Genomic DNA, 19026 nt, shown 5'->3' with positions numbered 1-19026 from the left:
TCAAAGTTTACATGAAAACGCATAGAAACGCATGGTAACGCATAGAAACGCATGCATTTTCGATTGCGTTGCGCGACTCAGAAACAATTCTTTGTCAATTATGATGTTCTAGAGAATTGTTTAGTGTCCGATAATGAAACGAAATCGACATTCCTCCGAAGGATCTGAACCACATTTTTTAACGTGAGTAGGGCTAACGTACAGTGCTTTACGTGCTTCTGGTCGGTAAATGCGAAAAATGTACTCAAAAAATTGCATTTACCGACCAGAAGCACGTAAAAAATATTTCTCAAGGTGTACGAATCAACAAGCATAAAGTGGTTTTCCACTCCATCATAGGTTCAATATGCTATACGCGTCATGATACGAAACAAACGAAGCTTGTTCATGTACTACGAACGACATTGTATATTTCCGCTCCTAAGAAACAGAGGTTTCTTATAACTATCGGCGCGTGATTTTGTGTATTTTCGTATCATGACGCATGTACATTGATTTGTCGGTTCACTTGTTCACATAAAATTCAAATTCTACGGCGCACTTACGACATCGTTCCCTCAAAATTCAAATTCTAAGTCAAAGCAGTTTAATTATTAAAAACAAACAAACATTTCGTAGCGAGAGTTACCAATTGAATTTTGTACATAAAGTGACTAAAATCTATGCAAAAGCTCGTACCATTCATAGAAGTCCTCGCTTCTTCGTTATAACTTCTGTGATGTGATTTCTCATTCGTTGCAAATGCTCATACGGAAATGAAAGTTTCAGAAAGATGCTAATATGGCGACTGGAACGACCCAGTCGTCATATTCGCATCTCTCTGAAAAGTTTCTCACTTTCTCCATTTACACTTCGTTTTGTGTCCGTTAACGACTCTAAAGCGTTACCAGATGGCAAAACGGAGAATTATAAACAAAGAACGTGCGACTCTTGCTTGAAAGGCAGTCGTTTCCGTTAGTGACGTTTAAAGCGGGAAATACGGTATGTCAGCTTTGGTACTGAAGCTTAAACTTTCTGCGGAACAATGTTACCAGCTTCATACATTATTGTTTCCATTCACGTGTTTTAATGCAGAAGAATTTTGAAGTCCCACACTTAAAGAAGGTTCGCTGATGTGTTTGTAGCTTTCTTTTGGTTTATTTCCGATTGCTAAAGGCACAACAAGAGGGGGGGAAGCAAAAATAGAGGGGAAAACAAAGCAGAGAACGTTTTTTAAGTGTGAAGTCGACCAATGACTACCTATCTCTCAAATCGTGCCACATGATCAGCTGTTTACTCAAATTGTATTTTATCAAAACTTCACAAATGTTTTGCTTTTTTCATTCTTTTGTTTTTCCTTTGAGAAAAAAGTAACCATCCACACCCACACACCCGTCGAATACAACGCATTTATACGAAATATGAAATTACATTTAGAAAAACCATGGCCGACATTCCAACCATATCGATAACCAGAGAAGATACTATTGAAAATGACGACGATGATGATAACGAAGTCGAAGCATGTGATATAGCGCAAACTCATACGGACATAGAAGATCTCGATAGCGACGATAATATTCATCGTTCAAAGAGTCCGGTTCGTCAGTTGAAGCTACGGCGCAAAAAATGTAAACGCATCGCCAACACCGCTACGGATATTGAAGATTGCAATGCTTCCGATTCGGATGATGATCAGAAAAACTCGGCCAATCAATATGAGTCAGAAATATCGTTGAATGAGTTTCTGGATCAGGGATACGTAGATGAGGCAACCACTACGTGCAAAACCAATCGGCGAGGTTTTAGGCAAGGTGTTGAGCATCGAATGAAAAATTTAACCGTTGGCGGTGATGATTTGGGTGGTGCAACTGATTGCGAAAATGTTGAAACTTCCGGCGATGAAGGCATTACAATTGTTGCGACGCCTGAACAATATGAAAATTTTCTGGTCGATAATGAGGACGGCAAATCAATTTGCATTCAAAATTCTGTGTCCAAGCATGAAATCTACGATTCAGTAGGCACATCGGACTCAGAATTAGATCAGCCATCGGAGCGAAGAACGAGTCGCAAGAAAAGTCCGAAACCTCGACATGTGTTCATGTACGATCTGTCCGACGTTGAGAATATCATGTTTACGGATGACGATGAGTCGGGTGTAATGAAGAAATGTCCCAGTGTATTCGATGCCGAAGAAATTGTGCTGGAGAGCACCGATAATGAGAATGATGACGACTCAGTGATGCAACCAGTGGCACAATTTGATATAACGTTTGCCGATGGCAACGCCACATCTGGCTTGAGACACAGAAAACCAAAGTCGAACAATATGAAAGCCAGTACATCAAAATGTGCTCTGACGGTGCCCACTAATGATGATGACGGTTGTACGGATATTGAAAATCTTAATTCTTCTGACGATGATGACGATGACGAAACTGTACCGAAAAACCGGCTACACATTCCAACCGCATTCGTAAAGTCTGATCAGCTGCCGATGACAGATGTCGAAGATTTCGGCAGCGAAGACGATGAATCGCTATCAGACAATGACTGTCGATCTGAAATAAAAATGCCGTCTCCGTCGCGCGAGATTACCTTTACAAAAGAAAATGCGACGGGATCTCGAATGTCAAAAGTAATGCCGATGAACGGTAACCTTTTCCTGGGCATTGACGAGTCGTATATTGATAAGGGCCTGACCGATACAGAAGATATGTCCGGTCAAGAAGAGGATTACTGCGACACAACAAAGTACACAATTGATTCGATACCAGCAATTGATGGTGGTGTTACTAGGAACACGGAATATTTCTTGCCTCGGCAAAAAAAGAAAAGTGAATATGAACTCGAATCGATCACTGACACAGAAGATATTAATGTGAATAGAGGCGGTGTACGTAGACGAAAGCCCAAATCAAAAAATGCGTCGAAAAAATCACGAAACTTTCTTGAGCCTAAAGATGTAGCCGATCAGCCAGTCACTGATACTGAAGATGTTTTGATGGACGACAATCATAGAGGTAGTTACAGACCGGTTACACCAACATTCGTCCCATTATTGGTACCACCGTCAAATGATGATGGAATGACCGATGTCGAATCACTATCGGGCGAGGAAGACGAACTGGATACGAAACCGAATGATATCGATTCGGAAGGTGCATTAGCCCAAGAATCATTTTTCTCGACAGTTACGTCTCGGGACATTTCCAATGCCGAAGATCTGAAGTTTCAAACCATAGAAATGCCAATCGTTCGAAAGCTAACACCATTGCCGGACAAGTCGCTGTATTTGACTAACACCGACACTGAAGAAATGCAAATGATATCCGATTCGGAAGAACAATACTTAGAAGTGGCCGCGTCACGAATCGATAGCGCTACGCCCGAATTGCATGTGATATTGGGCGATAGCGGTGAATCGACTATTTATCACACGAATGTGAACCGGTTCGATTTGCGCAACGAACGGCACCATATTAAAGGTCATAAAGAGTATCAGGATGCGGTCACCGATGTTGAGTATTTGGATGACGATGGAAACGCGAAATGATGCATGCAAAAACGAAAGTACAAAAAAAATAATTTTTCGTTTTGTTTTGTTTTGATTTTCCTTTTTTTACTTTATTTAGTGCCAAAAAAATGTGCTAGTCCGTTTTTGAATGATTTTGTTGAGTAGGGCTTTGTTATACATAATAACCCGTCACCCAATATGTCCGAAAAATCCCATTTTACAATTAATTAATAGAAACCCAATCTGATTTCAGATGAGGAAGCAATTCAAGTTGATGATGTTAGTGTGAGACAGGCGAGCAGTCAACAAGATCCAGACAGCACAAAAGGTTAGTAAAAAACAAATAAAAAACAACCACCACCAATTTCGGCCATAATTGATTACAGTAGTAACATACAATTGTTGATTCTCTAAATTCGTTAAGTTCTTAAAAATTTCAATTTATCGTTATCGATATTTGCACCAAATTTTAAAAATTTCATTTCGTTCACTTTGCACCAAATTTCCGTTGAGAAAAAAAAATATTTTCATTTTCGCAACAGATTTGAATTTTATCAACGTTAGAAAGCCAGGCAATGCTGTGTGTGTAATTTTTCATTTTGTTTGTTTCATTTCTGGGCGACAATTCTCGTGTTTCCGTAACTCCAAATATTCGCAACTTGACCGTTGCGTCAACACTCTCTCTAGCAAACAAGTTACCTTTATTAAGGTGGTAAAGACGTTTGTGAAACTCTGCTACTTTATGTTTACGAATCGTGAGTCTGTTCACTTTACGCCTGATGAGAAGCAGAGTTTACCAATCTTATTTTACCCGCTAATTCGATTTTTTAAGATAGTTTGTTTGCTTGAGAGAGTATTGGTTGCATGTATAAAATACCATAATAACTGTCAAGTTGCGAATTCGTAAAGCTACGATTGTATGAGAATTCAGTGCGCCTATTCTCCTGAATTTAAAGATTCGTTACTTGACCGTTGTCAAGTTTAAAAGTTACGATTCGTATGGACTTAGCATCAGGGTGACAACTGTCAAGCTACGTATTCTTAAATTCACGAGAATAGGCGCCCTGTGTAATAATCATACGGAGTACCATTCACCATTCTACTTGTTGTTGTTGTTGAATCACTTAAAGAATAGAGGTTTTAGTGTCATCATGCGTACTTACATTTAATGAAAGTTTTCAGTCAAGAATCGCACATTTAATCTGACGTTCCGGTATAGACTCGAATTGGTTGAAAAATTTGCCAGCCGATCGTTTTAGTCATTGAGCATTTTTTTTAACGGAGTAATAAATTAAGCACGTGACGACACTTAGAATTTATCTCTGAAGGCACTGCTCTATAAAGCCATATTTAACAATTTGCTTCTTGAAAATAAACTGAACGCTCAAATTGTAAAAATTCCGTCGGGAGGTCAACAAGAATTAATTGTCGAAGATCTAAGTAATGAGTCGACCTTCTACTCGAGGGTCCACATCCGATGGTCTCTTGCTAATAATGTTGTTGTAAGGCTTGCTCGTATGTGCTAAACGAGGACAAAATGGTTTCAATCACAGTTTTTTAACTTACTGAGATGAAGTAGAGATTAATGAGTCATTCGCATTTGGTAAGAAACAAGACCCAACCGGATTTAAGTTTATCGCGTTTTTAAGTTTGGTACCCAATAATTGGGCTTCAAAATTGTAATTCGGGTCAGGTTTCGGAAAATGTATCACCTTGTACTGGTTAGAGAACTACTATGATCGACAATAGTACAACCCACTGCCCGTGTGTTTTTAACTGGTGATTTAGATAGCAATGTGAGTTTAACGAAAAATTTCTTTTATTTTCATCTCTTTTCGCATTGTCCTAAAATGTCAAACTTAACATTATCAATTGAAATTGATCAATCCAAAAAAAAATTGGTAACAAGTGCGAGTTTAACATTTTTAAATAATACGAAAAGAATTGTGAGCAAAGGACTTTTTCGTTAAGCTTACATTAAACTTATCAAGTGTAAGAAGGTAGTAACTTTGCAAATTCTTAACATTGAATAGCGCGCGAATTTTGATGCTTGAAGATATCATTACCTGGTTTTTAACAGCGCACCATATTGTTTCATTCAAAATTGATAAACTTTGATTGCGCTTTTTTACCTTTGTTTCCACAAAAAAAAAAACGAAAATTCGAACCAATTTTATATTCGGCCATTAGTTTCGTTTCATTATTCGAACATTCACCTCATCACAAATAATGAAAAAATCGTTTTTTTAAGCTCAAAACGCACGAAGCATCGACGAGTTTCGATCAAAATTCTTGTTGTTACAGTTTCGTTAAGTATCAGAAAATATCAAAGAAAATTTTGGTCGAAACACGTTTTTGATGCCTCGTCCTCTTGCGTTTTGAGCTTTACGTATTTTACCATTTCGTTGACATTTTTTTGATCATGAAAATGCTTTGAAAATTTTTCATTTCAGGATACGATAACGATAGTGTTCGCATTGAAGCCATTAACTTAGTTGATAGTGTGCTAGATCAAAGTTTAAGCATTGTTCATTCACAACATTATCCAGACACAATCCGTTCAGAAAGTGAACATTTTGCCATCACTTGTGACGTGACCGGTATTGATCTGATCAAATCGCCAACGATCGAATCCATGTCCGGCAAATCGTTTGACGATTTTATGCCGGACATTGATGTTGGCTGTAATGTTAACGAACGCAACAATAGTTTGTGTATGGTCGCCGATCACATCACAGATGGCGTTCACGATGATGTTAAACGATACGAACGTATCGAACGGAAATTCGAAAGACTTTCATCCCAACTGGATGTTGAATTCGATAAGAGTGACGATCAGTGTCAGGCCGATTTTGATCGGGCCGTCCAGTCCAACGTTCAGTCGGATGAAGTTAGTAATTTGCAAAGTGATTTCTCGAAAATCAGTTGGGATGAAAGTGCTTCGGCCACAACTGGTGATATGGGTTTAAATACGCCGGACAATGATATACAAGAGTTGCCAAGAGGTGATTAGAACTGAGTTGTGTTGTTATTAAGTATTTGTTTATGTTTTATCAATGATGAAATTAATCCAATTAGTTTGTCGAATTGCAAAACGGATAATAATTTTGAGCTCTAAAATCGGAACTTTGGCCTAATGAATCACTTTGTTTGTTAGAGATTGGTTTTTTTAGTGCTGTTCTGTTAAACACACACACAATTACCAACAAAGAAAAGGGAGAACAATTGATTGGCCTTAACAAACAAATAATTTGATTTTAACCCATCTTACGATTACCAATTGAACATTTTGTTTCTCTTTCTTACTCTCTTACACGTACACACACAGCATGCTTTCGTTGTTAAAACCCCCACTTTATATTCAAAATTCCTCTTTTAGGTTAAGTTAACACTCATTTTAACTTTTACTTTTAAGTCTAACGAACACTTGAAATCAGTATTCGCGTGCACTTTCCGTGGCAACGAAATATTTTTCCAATTAAAATTTCGTTAATTTAAGGAATGGTTCATAATCAGTTATCATGAAATTGTGAAATGATTTTGTGGCTCGGAACAGGTCAATTTTCAAGTTATAGTCACGAAAAAGAAGCAGAGACATTATAGTCCATGCTTAACCAAAAAATGAATTCTCGATTTTTAAACGTTTTTCTTACTAAGAGATGGCGCTATACTTTATGATAAAATGGCTTCAAACTTCATGAATTTTAGTGACTTGTTTCGCCATTTTTCACGCTAATCATCGAGCTTCCGCATTGCTTTCCTAAAGCGAATGACAATGAATTGGTTTTCCAAAAACCTCAAACTTGATCTGTTCCCACCGCAGCCTTAGAAATGATAAAAAGCAACAAAGAAGCAATTTCTTGTTCACTGTTTGTCTTACTTTTTTGGCCTAAAATTAAATTATCAATTCTGGGATGATGCAAAGTTTCTGAACTAAACTATTTATTAAGAATAAATCCAGCTACACATAGCGACGCGAAGGAGACCTAGTCTTCCTTTGCACTTCTGTCAAAGTTGACAGTAGCACAAAAGAAAATTTTGAATTAGGTCTCTTTCGCGTTGCTATGTGTAGCTGGAGTAAGTGAAACCCTTTACACTGTTATTAGTAAGGTTAACTGATTGTAAAGGCCAACACACATTAGCATCTAGTGTCATCGGTAATACGATATTTCCGTTGTCAGCTAAAATCGGTTAAAACCGGTTTTAAAAATAGAAATATCATATTTCCAACTGACACTAGATGTTAGTGTGTGTTGGCCTTGAGCCCTTAGACAATTATACAATTAGAACGGAACAACGAATCGAGAAAAACGTTTTAATACGAAAAACCCGAACAAAAAATTGGAAATTTCAGCAATTGGCTGATGTGTTGGTGGATCGTGTCTCGCACGGTGATTTTAGGTATACTCACTTGAGGTTGGAGTACAAAATATTTAATTATTAGCGAGTACTTTACGTGTTGCATTCAAGTACGCACTACGCAGCCATGACAGCATTTGAGTGATCAGTGTCCTTAAATTATCGAAACCAATTCTGAGTATTCTGTCGGAAGTTCCATTGTTACATTTAAACAAAAAAGATCGAGGAAGAAACGAATTCTTAGCTAGGGAAATACAGGTTATAGGCTCAGCGATACGTCATTAAAATTCACGATCATTTTCACAGATAGAATCAGATTTTGATAGGATCATTCCTTAAAAATAAACTGAATTGATTTGAAAGGATTTTAAGTGTTGACGGTGGTGGGTTCAATTGTTGATCACTTTGGCCGCTGCTGGTGCTTAAAATCCTTTGCTTAAATTGGTTGAATTTTTTTTACTTATTTCTTTCATTAACAAAAAAAAATCTTTTTTCCGTTTTTTTAATACATTCAATCATTTATCATCCGCTTTTCATTTTTTTAGAGCCAGGATTGCATACCGCTCCTATCGATATCATACCAAAACCATCACCCCGTCTAACCAAACCCATACCTAGTGACGCTAGTGCTACTAACGATGAACTAATAACCTATAGTAGACAAGTAACCGAACACATTACCGACGCAAGCGAAGAACAGTCGTCCGAAAATGATAAGCCTACCGATTATAGCGATACGAAGAAGTTCTGGCAATCGTTGGACTCGAATAAACCGATTGATGAGACCATACAGAGTGGTATGGTTCCAGTGCCGAAACCACGGTCACAGATAACCTCAACCATTGTGAAAACTGAGGAATCAATTGAATCGAACAGTGTGAGAGAGCTGAGCCAAAGCTCATCGAAAATATCATCGGAACAACAAGTTGAATATTCGGAATCGAGCAGTCTACAGTCGGACTGTAAACAAGAATTACGTGACGATGATTCGATGGCCGTGGAGGAACGACTGGAGGATGAAAGTTATCCGATTAGTGATAAGGTTGACTCGGATTTCTATGACATAAAAAATCGTGAAAATTTGTCGTCGTCGTATCAGTGCTCGAAAGAGGATTCTTTCGAGATAGACTTGGTGAAGGACAAGGATTTGATTGTTGATTTGAGTGCAACGAAGAAGGACGACTTTTCCATTTATAAAACTAAGGAACGCGAAGATATTCTCGATCTAGACGACCACGAAGTGGCCAAAATTCCGGTGAAACGAGATTTGTATAAAATCGACGACTTTGCAGAAGAAACCGACGCCAACGATGAGAAGAAGACCAGCTTCTACATCGGTGAATCGAGCGTTGATATCATTACAAAATCATCAGATCAACGTAACGACTTCGAGAAGGAGGAATTTGAATTCGACGACGATGTTCAGAAGAAAATCAAGACAAGTGCCAAGGAAATCGAACTGACGAAAGACGAATACGAAACGAAAACGGATTCGGAACGAACCGTCAAAGAAGTGGCTCGCCAGAGTCAACTGGAACAAGAGATTTTCGAGTTCGGTTCTGACTACGAAAAGAAATCGAGTGCCGTCGATCGGGCCACCGAATCGGATAAGGAAGAAATTGTAAAATGTGCCGAGTTCACAAAAGCATCGAGAGCCACTGAACTGAGAAATGAACTGGCCAACGAAGAGTTCGAATTTGGTCAAAACTATGAAAAATCATTGAAAGAAAAGGAGAGTCAGAGTAATGTACGAACAGAGGAGGTGACTGTCGGTGCGGATAACAAAAGTAAAATTGTGGAGAAGACGACGCAACAAGTGTCCTCCAAGTCACTTCAATCGGAGGAAAAATTCGTATTAGAGGAGAAAACCGACTTTCCACTGAATTTTGATGCCTCAAAAGGCGATCTTTTCGATTTCCAGGAACATTCAGTTAGCCAAGAAGTTGTACAGTCGAGTAGTTCAGTGGTCAAAAAGGAAGAGATTGTCGAGACAAAGAAAGGAAAAAGTTCTTTCGAAATCGATTTTGATGCCACGTTTGACCCAATGCAAACCAAGAGCCATATTGTACATTCGCCTATCACGGGCGAACCCATTGAATCGGGCAAAACGAAACAAGACCTTACTCTACAGTTGAAGAGAAACGAGACCGAACAATACACCAAGACACTTTCCGACTTCGAAATTGCCGAATTTTCAACGGAGTCGCTACCGAAAGCAGAGAAAGCCTCAATTGCTCATTCACCGATAAAGCCCATGAAAAATGCGTTCGAAATTTCGAAACCAATGCTAGAAGAAAGCACTAAAGTCATCGAAGCACACAGTTCCATTCAATCGGAGCTGAATAAGATAAACGAAAGTTTTGCCGATGTTCGGAAGGTTCAGTTCGACAAAGATGAAATCGAGAAATCAATCGTCGAGCAAACGTTTGCCGAAGTGCAAGAGTCATTGGAGGCCGTGCAAGAAGATCTGATTGACGTTGTAAAGGGTGGTCGGCAGATTAAGGAATCGCCGTCGGAATTCGAGGTTAAAATCCTGCCGAACATAAAATATCCGCAGTTGGAAGCACATGAAGAAGAATTTCACCTTTTGCCGGAAACGTCGTCAATAAAAATCGATGCCGAGGCGCCACAAAGTGACGTTAGCGACGTAAGCGTTTCACATAAACTTGAAACTGACGCATCTTCGAACGAAGACTCAATCAATAAACTTGATGTGGTGCACCGGACATCGAAACCGAAACAAACGACGAACCGATGGTCTGTGTCCGATCCGGATAACTATTCCAGTTCGGGTAGCCACTACGAAAGCTTCGAAAAAACCGATAGTCGACCATGCTCGTCTGATGTGGAGAATCTATTGACGTACGGAAATTCATCGGAATATCAAACTGCGCTTGATGCATCTCACTTGCCCGGTTCCACTGAATACCAATCAGCGGCTAGTTGGTTGGACAACAGTGGCAAGACCATCAGTTCGCGTGAAAGCATGAAAAGTTTCGATTCGGAGAGCTCCGGCCATTTGGGTAGCGTTGAAAATTCGGAGAATTCAGAGACTCTCGTACCGTCCACCATGGACCTTGATTTGCCCAGTGATTCCAATTATGAAATGGACATGGACGAAAGTGAAATCAAATTTGCGAGTCTGGAAGCGTGCAGTGGAGTTTTATTGGAGGAATATAACGAAGAACCGGATCATGTTATTAGTCCAAGCATGAAGCGCTCCCAAGAAATGACTTTCCAGCCATACCAAACCGACGACGATGTCATTGAGAAGAGTGGTCGCTTGGAGAAAAAATCCAGTTTGGACGCTGATGACTCTAAGCTTGGAAGTATGACCAGTCTGGACGATGGGAAATTTGCCACAAGCCTTGAAGATGGAAGTGTCTTATCTATGAGTTTATCCAGTGCATCGAATGTAGAAACTATTGTTGAAAATGTGAAAGATGAAATGGCCAGTTCGTTTGGAAGTTCTCTGATCGGTAGCTACGAAGTGCAATCGTTAATCAGAGATGATGTTTCCGCTCTTAATTTCGACGATTCACAAGACTCGGGTCAATTCGACAATAAAATTATGACAACGTCGATTGTCCGAGACGATGACATCATTTCCAGTCAGGCAACAAGCACAACAACGCCACAAACTGAATTCGCCGAAGTTGTCGAGCAGCCTTCGAAACGCACGAAAGGACACAAGCGTGCGGACAGTACCTCGTTCCTGAAAGGATTGGAGACCTCGCGCAGTCCCCCAGACACATCGTTGGATGATGAAATGATTGTTCATGAGGACGTTCAAAAGGTGCACATCTTCGAGGACGATAAGAAAGAAAGCGGATCCGACTCGGACAATGACCCGTACCAAACCGAATACGCGAGATCGTTTAAACAGCCGGAAAAGCAGGGAAAGAAAAAGTCGAAAATTGAAAAAGTTGACGTCGAGAAGATGGAAAGGAAAATATCCATTCCATCCATCGAAACAATCGTCGAAGATGTCATGGCCGAAGTTGAATGTGAAGCCAAAATGGAGAGGGCCGTATCGCAAAACATGTTGGATTATTCGAACATTCCCGACATCATGGTCACCGACGATCCGACTAAAGATACTGTCGACGAAGATGAAGATTTGAATCAAATTTCGTCTGTCGAACCAATGACATCGCAAACGGAAGAAACTGTATCCAGTAGAGACATCCCGTCACCTATTCGTTATGCCAAAGAATCGGAAATTAAGATCACCGAAGAGGAGTATCAAGAACTGATCGACAAACAATACAAAGCGAAGTTGGCTGACGTGACCACGCGATTTGATTACGATGAAGACAAAGCTGAATCACCTACCAGCGATTCGTTTGAAATGCTTGAACAACCTGACATCACCGACGAATTTGTAATAATTGAGGAAGTGGCTAAAGAGGCCGGCGAATTCGATACGGAAGGTAAAAGTGTAAAAATCAAGCCAATCAAATACGTGAAAAAGCATGACGATGAAGTCGAAACAATTTTGGTGAAATCGGCACCAGCTGCGACCAACGAAGGATCTGTATTGTATCAACTGCAAGGACAACACCACGACCTGGGCTTCGATTTTGAAGAGAGTCCTCCTACTGGTGTTGATTCCGGTGAAAATGTCTATGAGTCGAATGAAATGAGCTCCAGTAGAAAGTGGGTGGAAATGCAACTGGCTGAACAGGCACAAAATCTTAGATATCCATACGAAATGGAGCGAGGAATGCTGGAAGATATCAAAGAAGAAGACACTGACCTGGAGGTGGGAAGCAGTAGAATCAGCAGTTTCAAAGATTCGTTTTCCAGCAGCACACCAGAGTACGACATCCTGGCTGGTCGTAAGTATTTTGCGAAAGGTGAACATGACGACATGTCGGTGAATAGTTTACAAGAATTTGAAAACCTCGAACAAGCCATCTCTCTCGAAAACCGTAAATTCCATCAAGGCTCTTCGGACTCGCTCAGTAATGGAAGTTTCCCGAAGCGATACACATCGAAAACACACGGTGACGACGTGTCCATAGCCAGTTTGAAAGAATTCGAGGGTCTGGAAAATGCTTGCCTGGAAGCACATCTGGTTGAGATTAAAGCTAAGGAGGAAGCTGCCCTGCTGCTATCCAGATCGGACGAATCAAGTAAATCGGATAAGTCTAAGGGCTCACCGAAACAGACAACAATTACCACCAAAACAACAGTAGTGTCGCAGTCGCAATCGATCCCAACACGAGTCATTGAAGAACGGGTTATCACAACGACGACCGGATTCCCCATAAACCAGAAATCTTTGGAATCATTTCTGAAATCGAGATTCGAAGAGAAAGACGACGACTCATCGTCAAATTTGATGGAAGTGTCTTCCGATAGTTTGGATAACGGAAATAAGGTCAAATTGAGTCACAGCAAAGACAGCACTCATTACGGCAGCAGTGACAGCTTAGAGCAAAACAAAAGCGGCACGGACATAATGACAAGTAGCCTGGATTCCATCGAGGTTTCGAAAGAGGCCGGTGCAACAGCCAAATCGTCTCGATCCGACGTGGATTCTATTGACCAATACCTTTTATCTGGACGAAATGAAGCCAGTCGCCGTGACAGTATCGACTCAATTGAAATGCAATTGGCTCTGATGGCTCAGGCCGGAAACTATGAACGTGACTCAATCGATGGCAATACTCGAATCGATGTTGAAACAAGCGTCGCAAATAGCGGCAATCAAACCATTCAAACACGAACAATCACAACGACGACCATATCGTCGTCACATGGTCCCGGTATGAGCAAAGACATATCGAGCGATTCATTGAATGTAAATCAATCGGAGCCAGAACTTCTTCTTACCAGCACTGAAAGTCTGGATCAAAGCAGTTCCGTTGCAACAAATGCTACTTACACCAACGAAATGAACTCACAAATGTCGGGTAGCATAACCAGTTGTGGATCGAACACATTAATCGATTCACTGGACGGACCATTCGATTTTCAATCGGGTATGATGGCATCGTCGAGCCAATTTGGTTTCGATGATCGGCAATTGATGGAAGGTACGGCGTCATCATCGACGTCGACAACAACCACAACTGTTGTGCATGTATCGCAGACGAAGGACGGTGAAAAGACATATGAATACTTTGATGTTAAGGATGACAAAGGAAAGGCTCGACAAGGTAGAGTATTTTGATTGGCCTGCTAAATTGCAAAATGTTTTCACTTTGTTTTGTCGAACGAACGTTAGACCATAAGTAAATACTAAGTAATTCCCGTATCGCAAAAGTAAATTTTTCTTTGAACTTAGCCTTTGCGTGTAATTTAAAGAACAGTCAACTGCGTAGATGTAGCATTAGCACGTATACCATTGTGTGTATTATGACCTTCAGTAGCATTTAGACACGAGCTAATCGAATTTTAAGGCCAGATTTTATTGCAGCTTTCTAATCACTTCTAAAATAATTGAGCATTTCACGAGGCATTTCACCCGATTGCAATTGCACAGACAGAGAGACACAAAAGATATGACAAAAGTTGACGATCAAACTTCTTGTGTGTAATTTTCAGAGAAATTATAACAGATGGCGTTGCTGTCACCTCACCGGCTGGACCGGTTCAGCGCCATCTGTTATCATTTCTCTGGTAATTTTATTACTTGACGTGTAATTCTAACACTTAAATGAACCATTCGGCCATTAATAAGCAATGTTAGCAATAATATATTGAGATGATGACCTTCCGACATGTTGGGCAGCCCGTTTTGTTAATATAATTTTCGCTAAAAAAAAACTTCCGGAACTTTGAGTCCACAGAAATAAGAGAATACGGTCACCGTATTTTAAACATTTTCGCTTTTTTCGTCACATATTACACGTTAACGTTCTGTAAAGTGAAACATTTCTATGTGGACAATTTCGTCATTACTAACTCGCTACGGTTTCAGTTCTCTTATGTACAAAACGAATCATCAAAACTGATAAAGATTACTCCATTCATACGCATCAAATCCTATCCCATTCAAATTTCGCGCCTCAATTTCGATTTATTTTCTTTTTACTACAATCACGACTACAGAATGTTTTAACACACAAAAAAACAAATGTCGCCAATGACTGTACTGCCTTTTTGATAGTGGTTTAAAGAAAGACTCGATCTATTTTTATTTCGCTTATGTTTCGCCAGAGATCTACATGCAAGTAAATATCGGCTGATGGAGGGGTTGTTGCACTGACGAAGGCAGAGTAGCAGCAAAATCTGATCGGTTCAGTGGATTTTTTCCTTTCAAAATTTTTTAGAAGCCAAAAGACATTGCAGCTGTCACTGCCTCGTGATCTACTCAGAGGTGCCATAAATTTTTCTTTCGAATCTAAGATGTCGTCTCTCAGACAAAAATAATTCCATTTACGTTTGACTATTTTCGAGTCTCTTTCGATTCTGAACCACTAACGAAAACGCAATAAAGGTGGACAGCGTAAAGGTTCACGCAAGAATTTATGATTTTTGCTATAAAGACTACAGCTTTTCGCTACTTTTGAAAATTCTACCACAAGTTCGAGAAAGAGCTCAAAGTTATTTTTACTAACAACCAGACTGCATAATAGAAATGTTGCTCACAGATAAATGTTAAAACTTAAAAATTTGAAGACGGTGTTAACGGAGCGAGTGATTGATCTTTAAGGGCAACGTCAAACATTTAACAAAAGAAAATTCGCTCATTTTGACATTGCCCTCGAACAAAAGAGATATTTTTTACTTCTCTCCGTTAACACCGTATTGATATGTTATGAGTAGCGGATGTTTATAGAGTACTTTGAGCATAGACAGCCAAAGCAACTAAGGGTACAATTATCATTGAAAAACGTTTTCGGATTTTTTTTTCTTTAACTTTGGAACATTTTTGAAATTGCGCTCGAAACTTCACAAATTGTTAACTTGACACAGCCCTACTCACAGCATAAAATCAGATTCATAAGTCGATTTACCTAACGAAAAACGATGCAACAACTTAGAAGCGATTAAATATTCACAGAAATGCATGAAAAATGATTCACTTTCACTGTATATATTGACATAAACAAAGTAAAGAGAAAAGAAAAATCTTAGTGCAGAACCAATGATGTGAAAGAGCGATTCATGTGTTCCCAATATTCATGCTTACCAAATTGCATGCAGCAATCGACAATTCCGTTTCAAATCAATTGAATAATGAGCGAACTTTTTCTTAACTTAGGTGACGAGCAACTCTAAATGTGTATGGACTTCGATTTGGTTACGATTTAGAGGTCAGTGTTCAATCTAAGTTGTTTTACCGGCGAACTCCTAGCAATAAAGTGTACGGGACAGATGTCAAAATAAAGGAACTGTTGCCTAATGAACGGTTGATAAGCACTACTACCGTACAACGCATAAAAACCTTTGTGAAAGAATTTCATATATTTTCTCTCACCAATTCACCTCTCTAAGGTTTTTATGCGTTGTACTGTAGACTAGCTTAGAAATCCAGAAAAAAATATTCTTACAACTTTACGTTTTCTGTAAACGATATTACACTTGTTTCACGTGTTATGTTAGTTCCTGTAAACGTTTTATTTTCAATTGACATAATTGAACATTACCAGCGTCTCACTAAGAAATTTACGAAAAGCGAAAGAACTCAGCGTAGAAGGCACACTGATAATTTAAATTTAAAAATGTTAAGAGACAAACTAACAGAGAAATGACAATGCTAGTAGCTCACTTTCGCCGTTAACCCTGACATTACCGGCAGCTGAACGTTCTTCTTTACATTCTTCTGCAAAGTAATGCAGTTGAACTGCATCAGTTCCAAATTTTCTCATATCAGAGTGTCCGTGCGCCGTGCCACAGTACAATTGTACACACAACATAGCCAATACTTCATACATTTCAACATTCACAATATTAATTTAAAGGTTTATCTGTCAAATCGTATGGCAATTTGGTATAGGTTTGTTCCAAGGTCATTCCTAAATGTCAAATTTCATTCACAGAAGACCATCTAACCTCACCTTTGAGTTTGACAAAAATTTAATCGAAAAATTTACAAAGGATTTGTTTGACGTTTAGGTTATGTGTGGATGCACAGCTCTGCTACAGTGCTGTGGTGGATGAAATCCTCGTTACTTGGGTTGTCAAAGTTCGTGTTTACAGTTACTTGGAACAAACCTATGGTGTGTAATCATGTTGAGTGCGAGGAGCATTATACTTTTCATATTGTTGAGCCACTCATTCGCTCAAGATTTAAATAAATGTCGTAAAAGTCCTGCTTCAAGCAATAATAAAAGATCGTCTATCCAGAGCCAACTTCCGTAGACAGTGCTTTTTAATTGCTGTAGAAATAATTGATTTATTTATTTAATAGAAATCTGTCCTCTAATTTCAGACGAACCACTTGGTGTACCCTTACCTATGGATATTTCTAGCAATTAACTACTCGTAATTCACTTTATTATAAAACTTATGCATTTCTATTTAACCAAAAGAAAAACTTTCTTTTTGTTTTGGTAAAATTGCTTAGCTCAATAATTTGGAATTATATTTAAAAAAATAAAATTGTATAACAAGCCAGTCAGCCATTTTGTGTACTTCAAAAATTAAAATTAGAAAAACAAAAAGCTTTGATAAAAATATTTCGTTTTTTTATGAATCGATCGGGAGACAGAGTTCAGAAAGGGAATGGCAATTCTATGAAATTATTAAAAATTTAATAGAAATGCATTTTATAAAAAAAAAGAAAAAAAATTAGCTAAAAATGGATAAATGATTGTAAGATGAACAGCAAAAGTAATAAATTTTGGGTATTTTGTTTTTAGTCACATTTTTCTTACATTGATAAAAGTAAACAAATATTTGAGATAAATTTTGTGTTTTATATAACGTAAGATTAATTAATAAATGAAAAACTAAAAAAAAATATTTCTTAAATAAATACAAATTGTTAATCGCATACTATCCTAAGAAAAATTTATTCCAAAAAAATTTCCCTAAATTTTTCCCTTATCCATTGTTTGATTAACTTTACGAAAAGAAATTTAAAAACCAAAATTCTCACGCCACCCTATTTTATTGTGCATTTGTATTTGTGAACAAAAAAAAGAAGAAAAAAATTATTTATTTAAAATTTATTATATCCAGAGAAAATGATCGATTATCATCTCTCTATCTATTTATTTTAGTTATTGTTGAAAATTTAATGAAATATTCCTTTGAAAAAAAAAAGAAATCAAAATTAAAATGAAAGTAAAATTTCATTACCAAAAAAAAGATGAAAACCTTATTATTCTGTGTACAATATGCGATAAAAATAAAAACAAAAATGGCTTAATAATAAACGTCTTGCGTTTTTATTTTGTCTTTCAACCGATGCAAGCATGAGTGGTACTCTAAATTGGGTCCTGAAACTTGCCACTGTAAAAAACAATTCCATTCAAAATAGTAATCTATTTGGCAGGTGACGACTATGATCACTTTTGCTTGAGGTGCGTTGATTCAACACATTCCTGTTGACAGTTCGTTCTTTGCATCCATCTTTTCAAGGATCTTAGCAAAAATCTTTCATCGAATAGGCTTGTTCCAAATAGTTGTAAACACGAACTTTGACAACCCGAACCATGATGTTTTGATCCATAGCAACGTGGCCTACGAGATGTTTCATACAAATATGGCAACGGTTCCTACGTGATTTACACACAAATATTATTGAGGTTATGGTGCTATAGATCAAATTTGACAATTCATACAGCCTTGACACAAACCTATAGACTGTTATGATGAAAGAGAAGAAAATATATTCGGACAAGTTATTTTAACTTACCTTGGGAGATACGTCAAAACTTTATATGAAAATATGCAACGACAAGTACCCCAAGGCAAGTTATAATTAAGTAGTCTTCGGAACTCTCGCTCTGATCATAACAGTCTAGAGATCATTGTCAATGTCGTTTGAGATGTCAAATGAGCTGTCATTTTCACAAAGCTAATGCGCAATGTTACAAAATTTTATATGGAGCTGTCATTGTTTGAGGTTAGTTTTGTGAAATTGAAAATTTATTTGACACTATTTTGATAGAAGAAACCGTTATTTGACACCGAACAATCGTTCACTTAAAATTCAAATTTTAGGCATACTTACAGCGTGAATTAGTACAATCAGTCGTCAATGG

General features: G+C 38.3%; 1 protein-coding gene across 1 annotated transcript in view; it reads left to right on the top strand.

Moving 5' to 3' along the window:
• The window catches only part of LOC119077204 (titin-like), a 47419-nt gene extending 29337 nt beyond the window's left edge, over positions 1 to 18082 (top strand). The window contains exons 7-11 of the mRNA XM_037184387.1: positions 3753 to 3827; positions 5953 to 6504; positions 8404 to 14025; positions 16077 to 16128; positions 17247 to 18082. Of these exons, the coding sequence (XP_037040282.1) occupies positions 3753 to 3827; positions 5953 to 6504; positions 8404 to 14025; positions 16077 to 16093 (6266 nt within the window). The 3' untranslated portion in view covers positions 16094 to 16128; positions 17247 to 18082. The remainder of the gene's footprint in view (positions 1 to 3752; positions 3828 to 5952; positions 6505 to 8403; positions 14026 to 16076; positions 16129 to 17246) is intronic.
• The last annotated feature ends 944 nt before the right edge of the window (positions 18083 to 19026 follow it).

The sequence above is a fragment of the Bradysia coprophila genome, unplaced genomic scaffold (assembly GCF_014529535.1).
Source record: "Bradysia coprophila strain Holo2 unplaced genomic scaffold, BU_Bcop_v1 contig_232, whole genome shotgun sequence".
Taxonomy (NCBI): Eukaryota; Metazoa; Arthropoda; class Insecta; order Diptera; family Sciaridae; genus Bradysia; species Bradysia coprophila.
The sequence above is the reverse complement of the archived record's forward strand: the minus strand, read 5'-3'. Positions and strand labels throughout refer to the sequence as shown.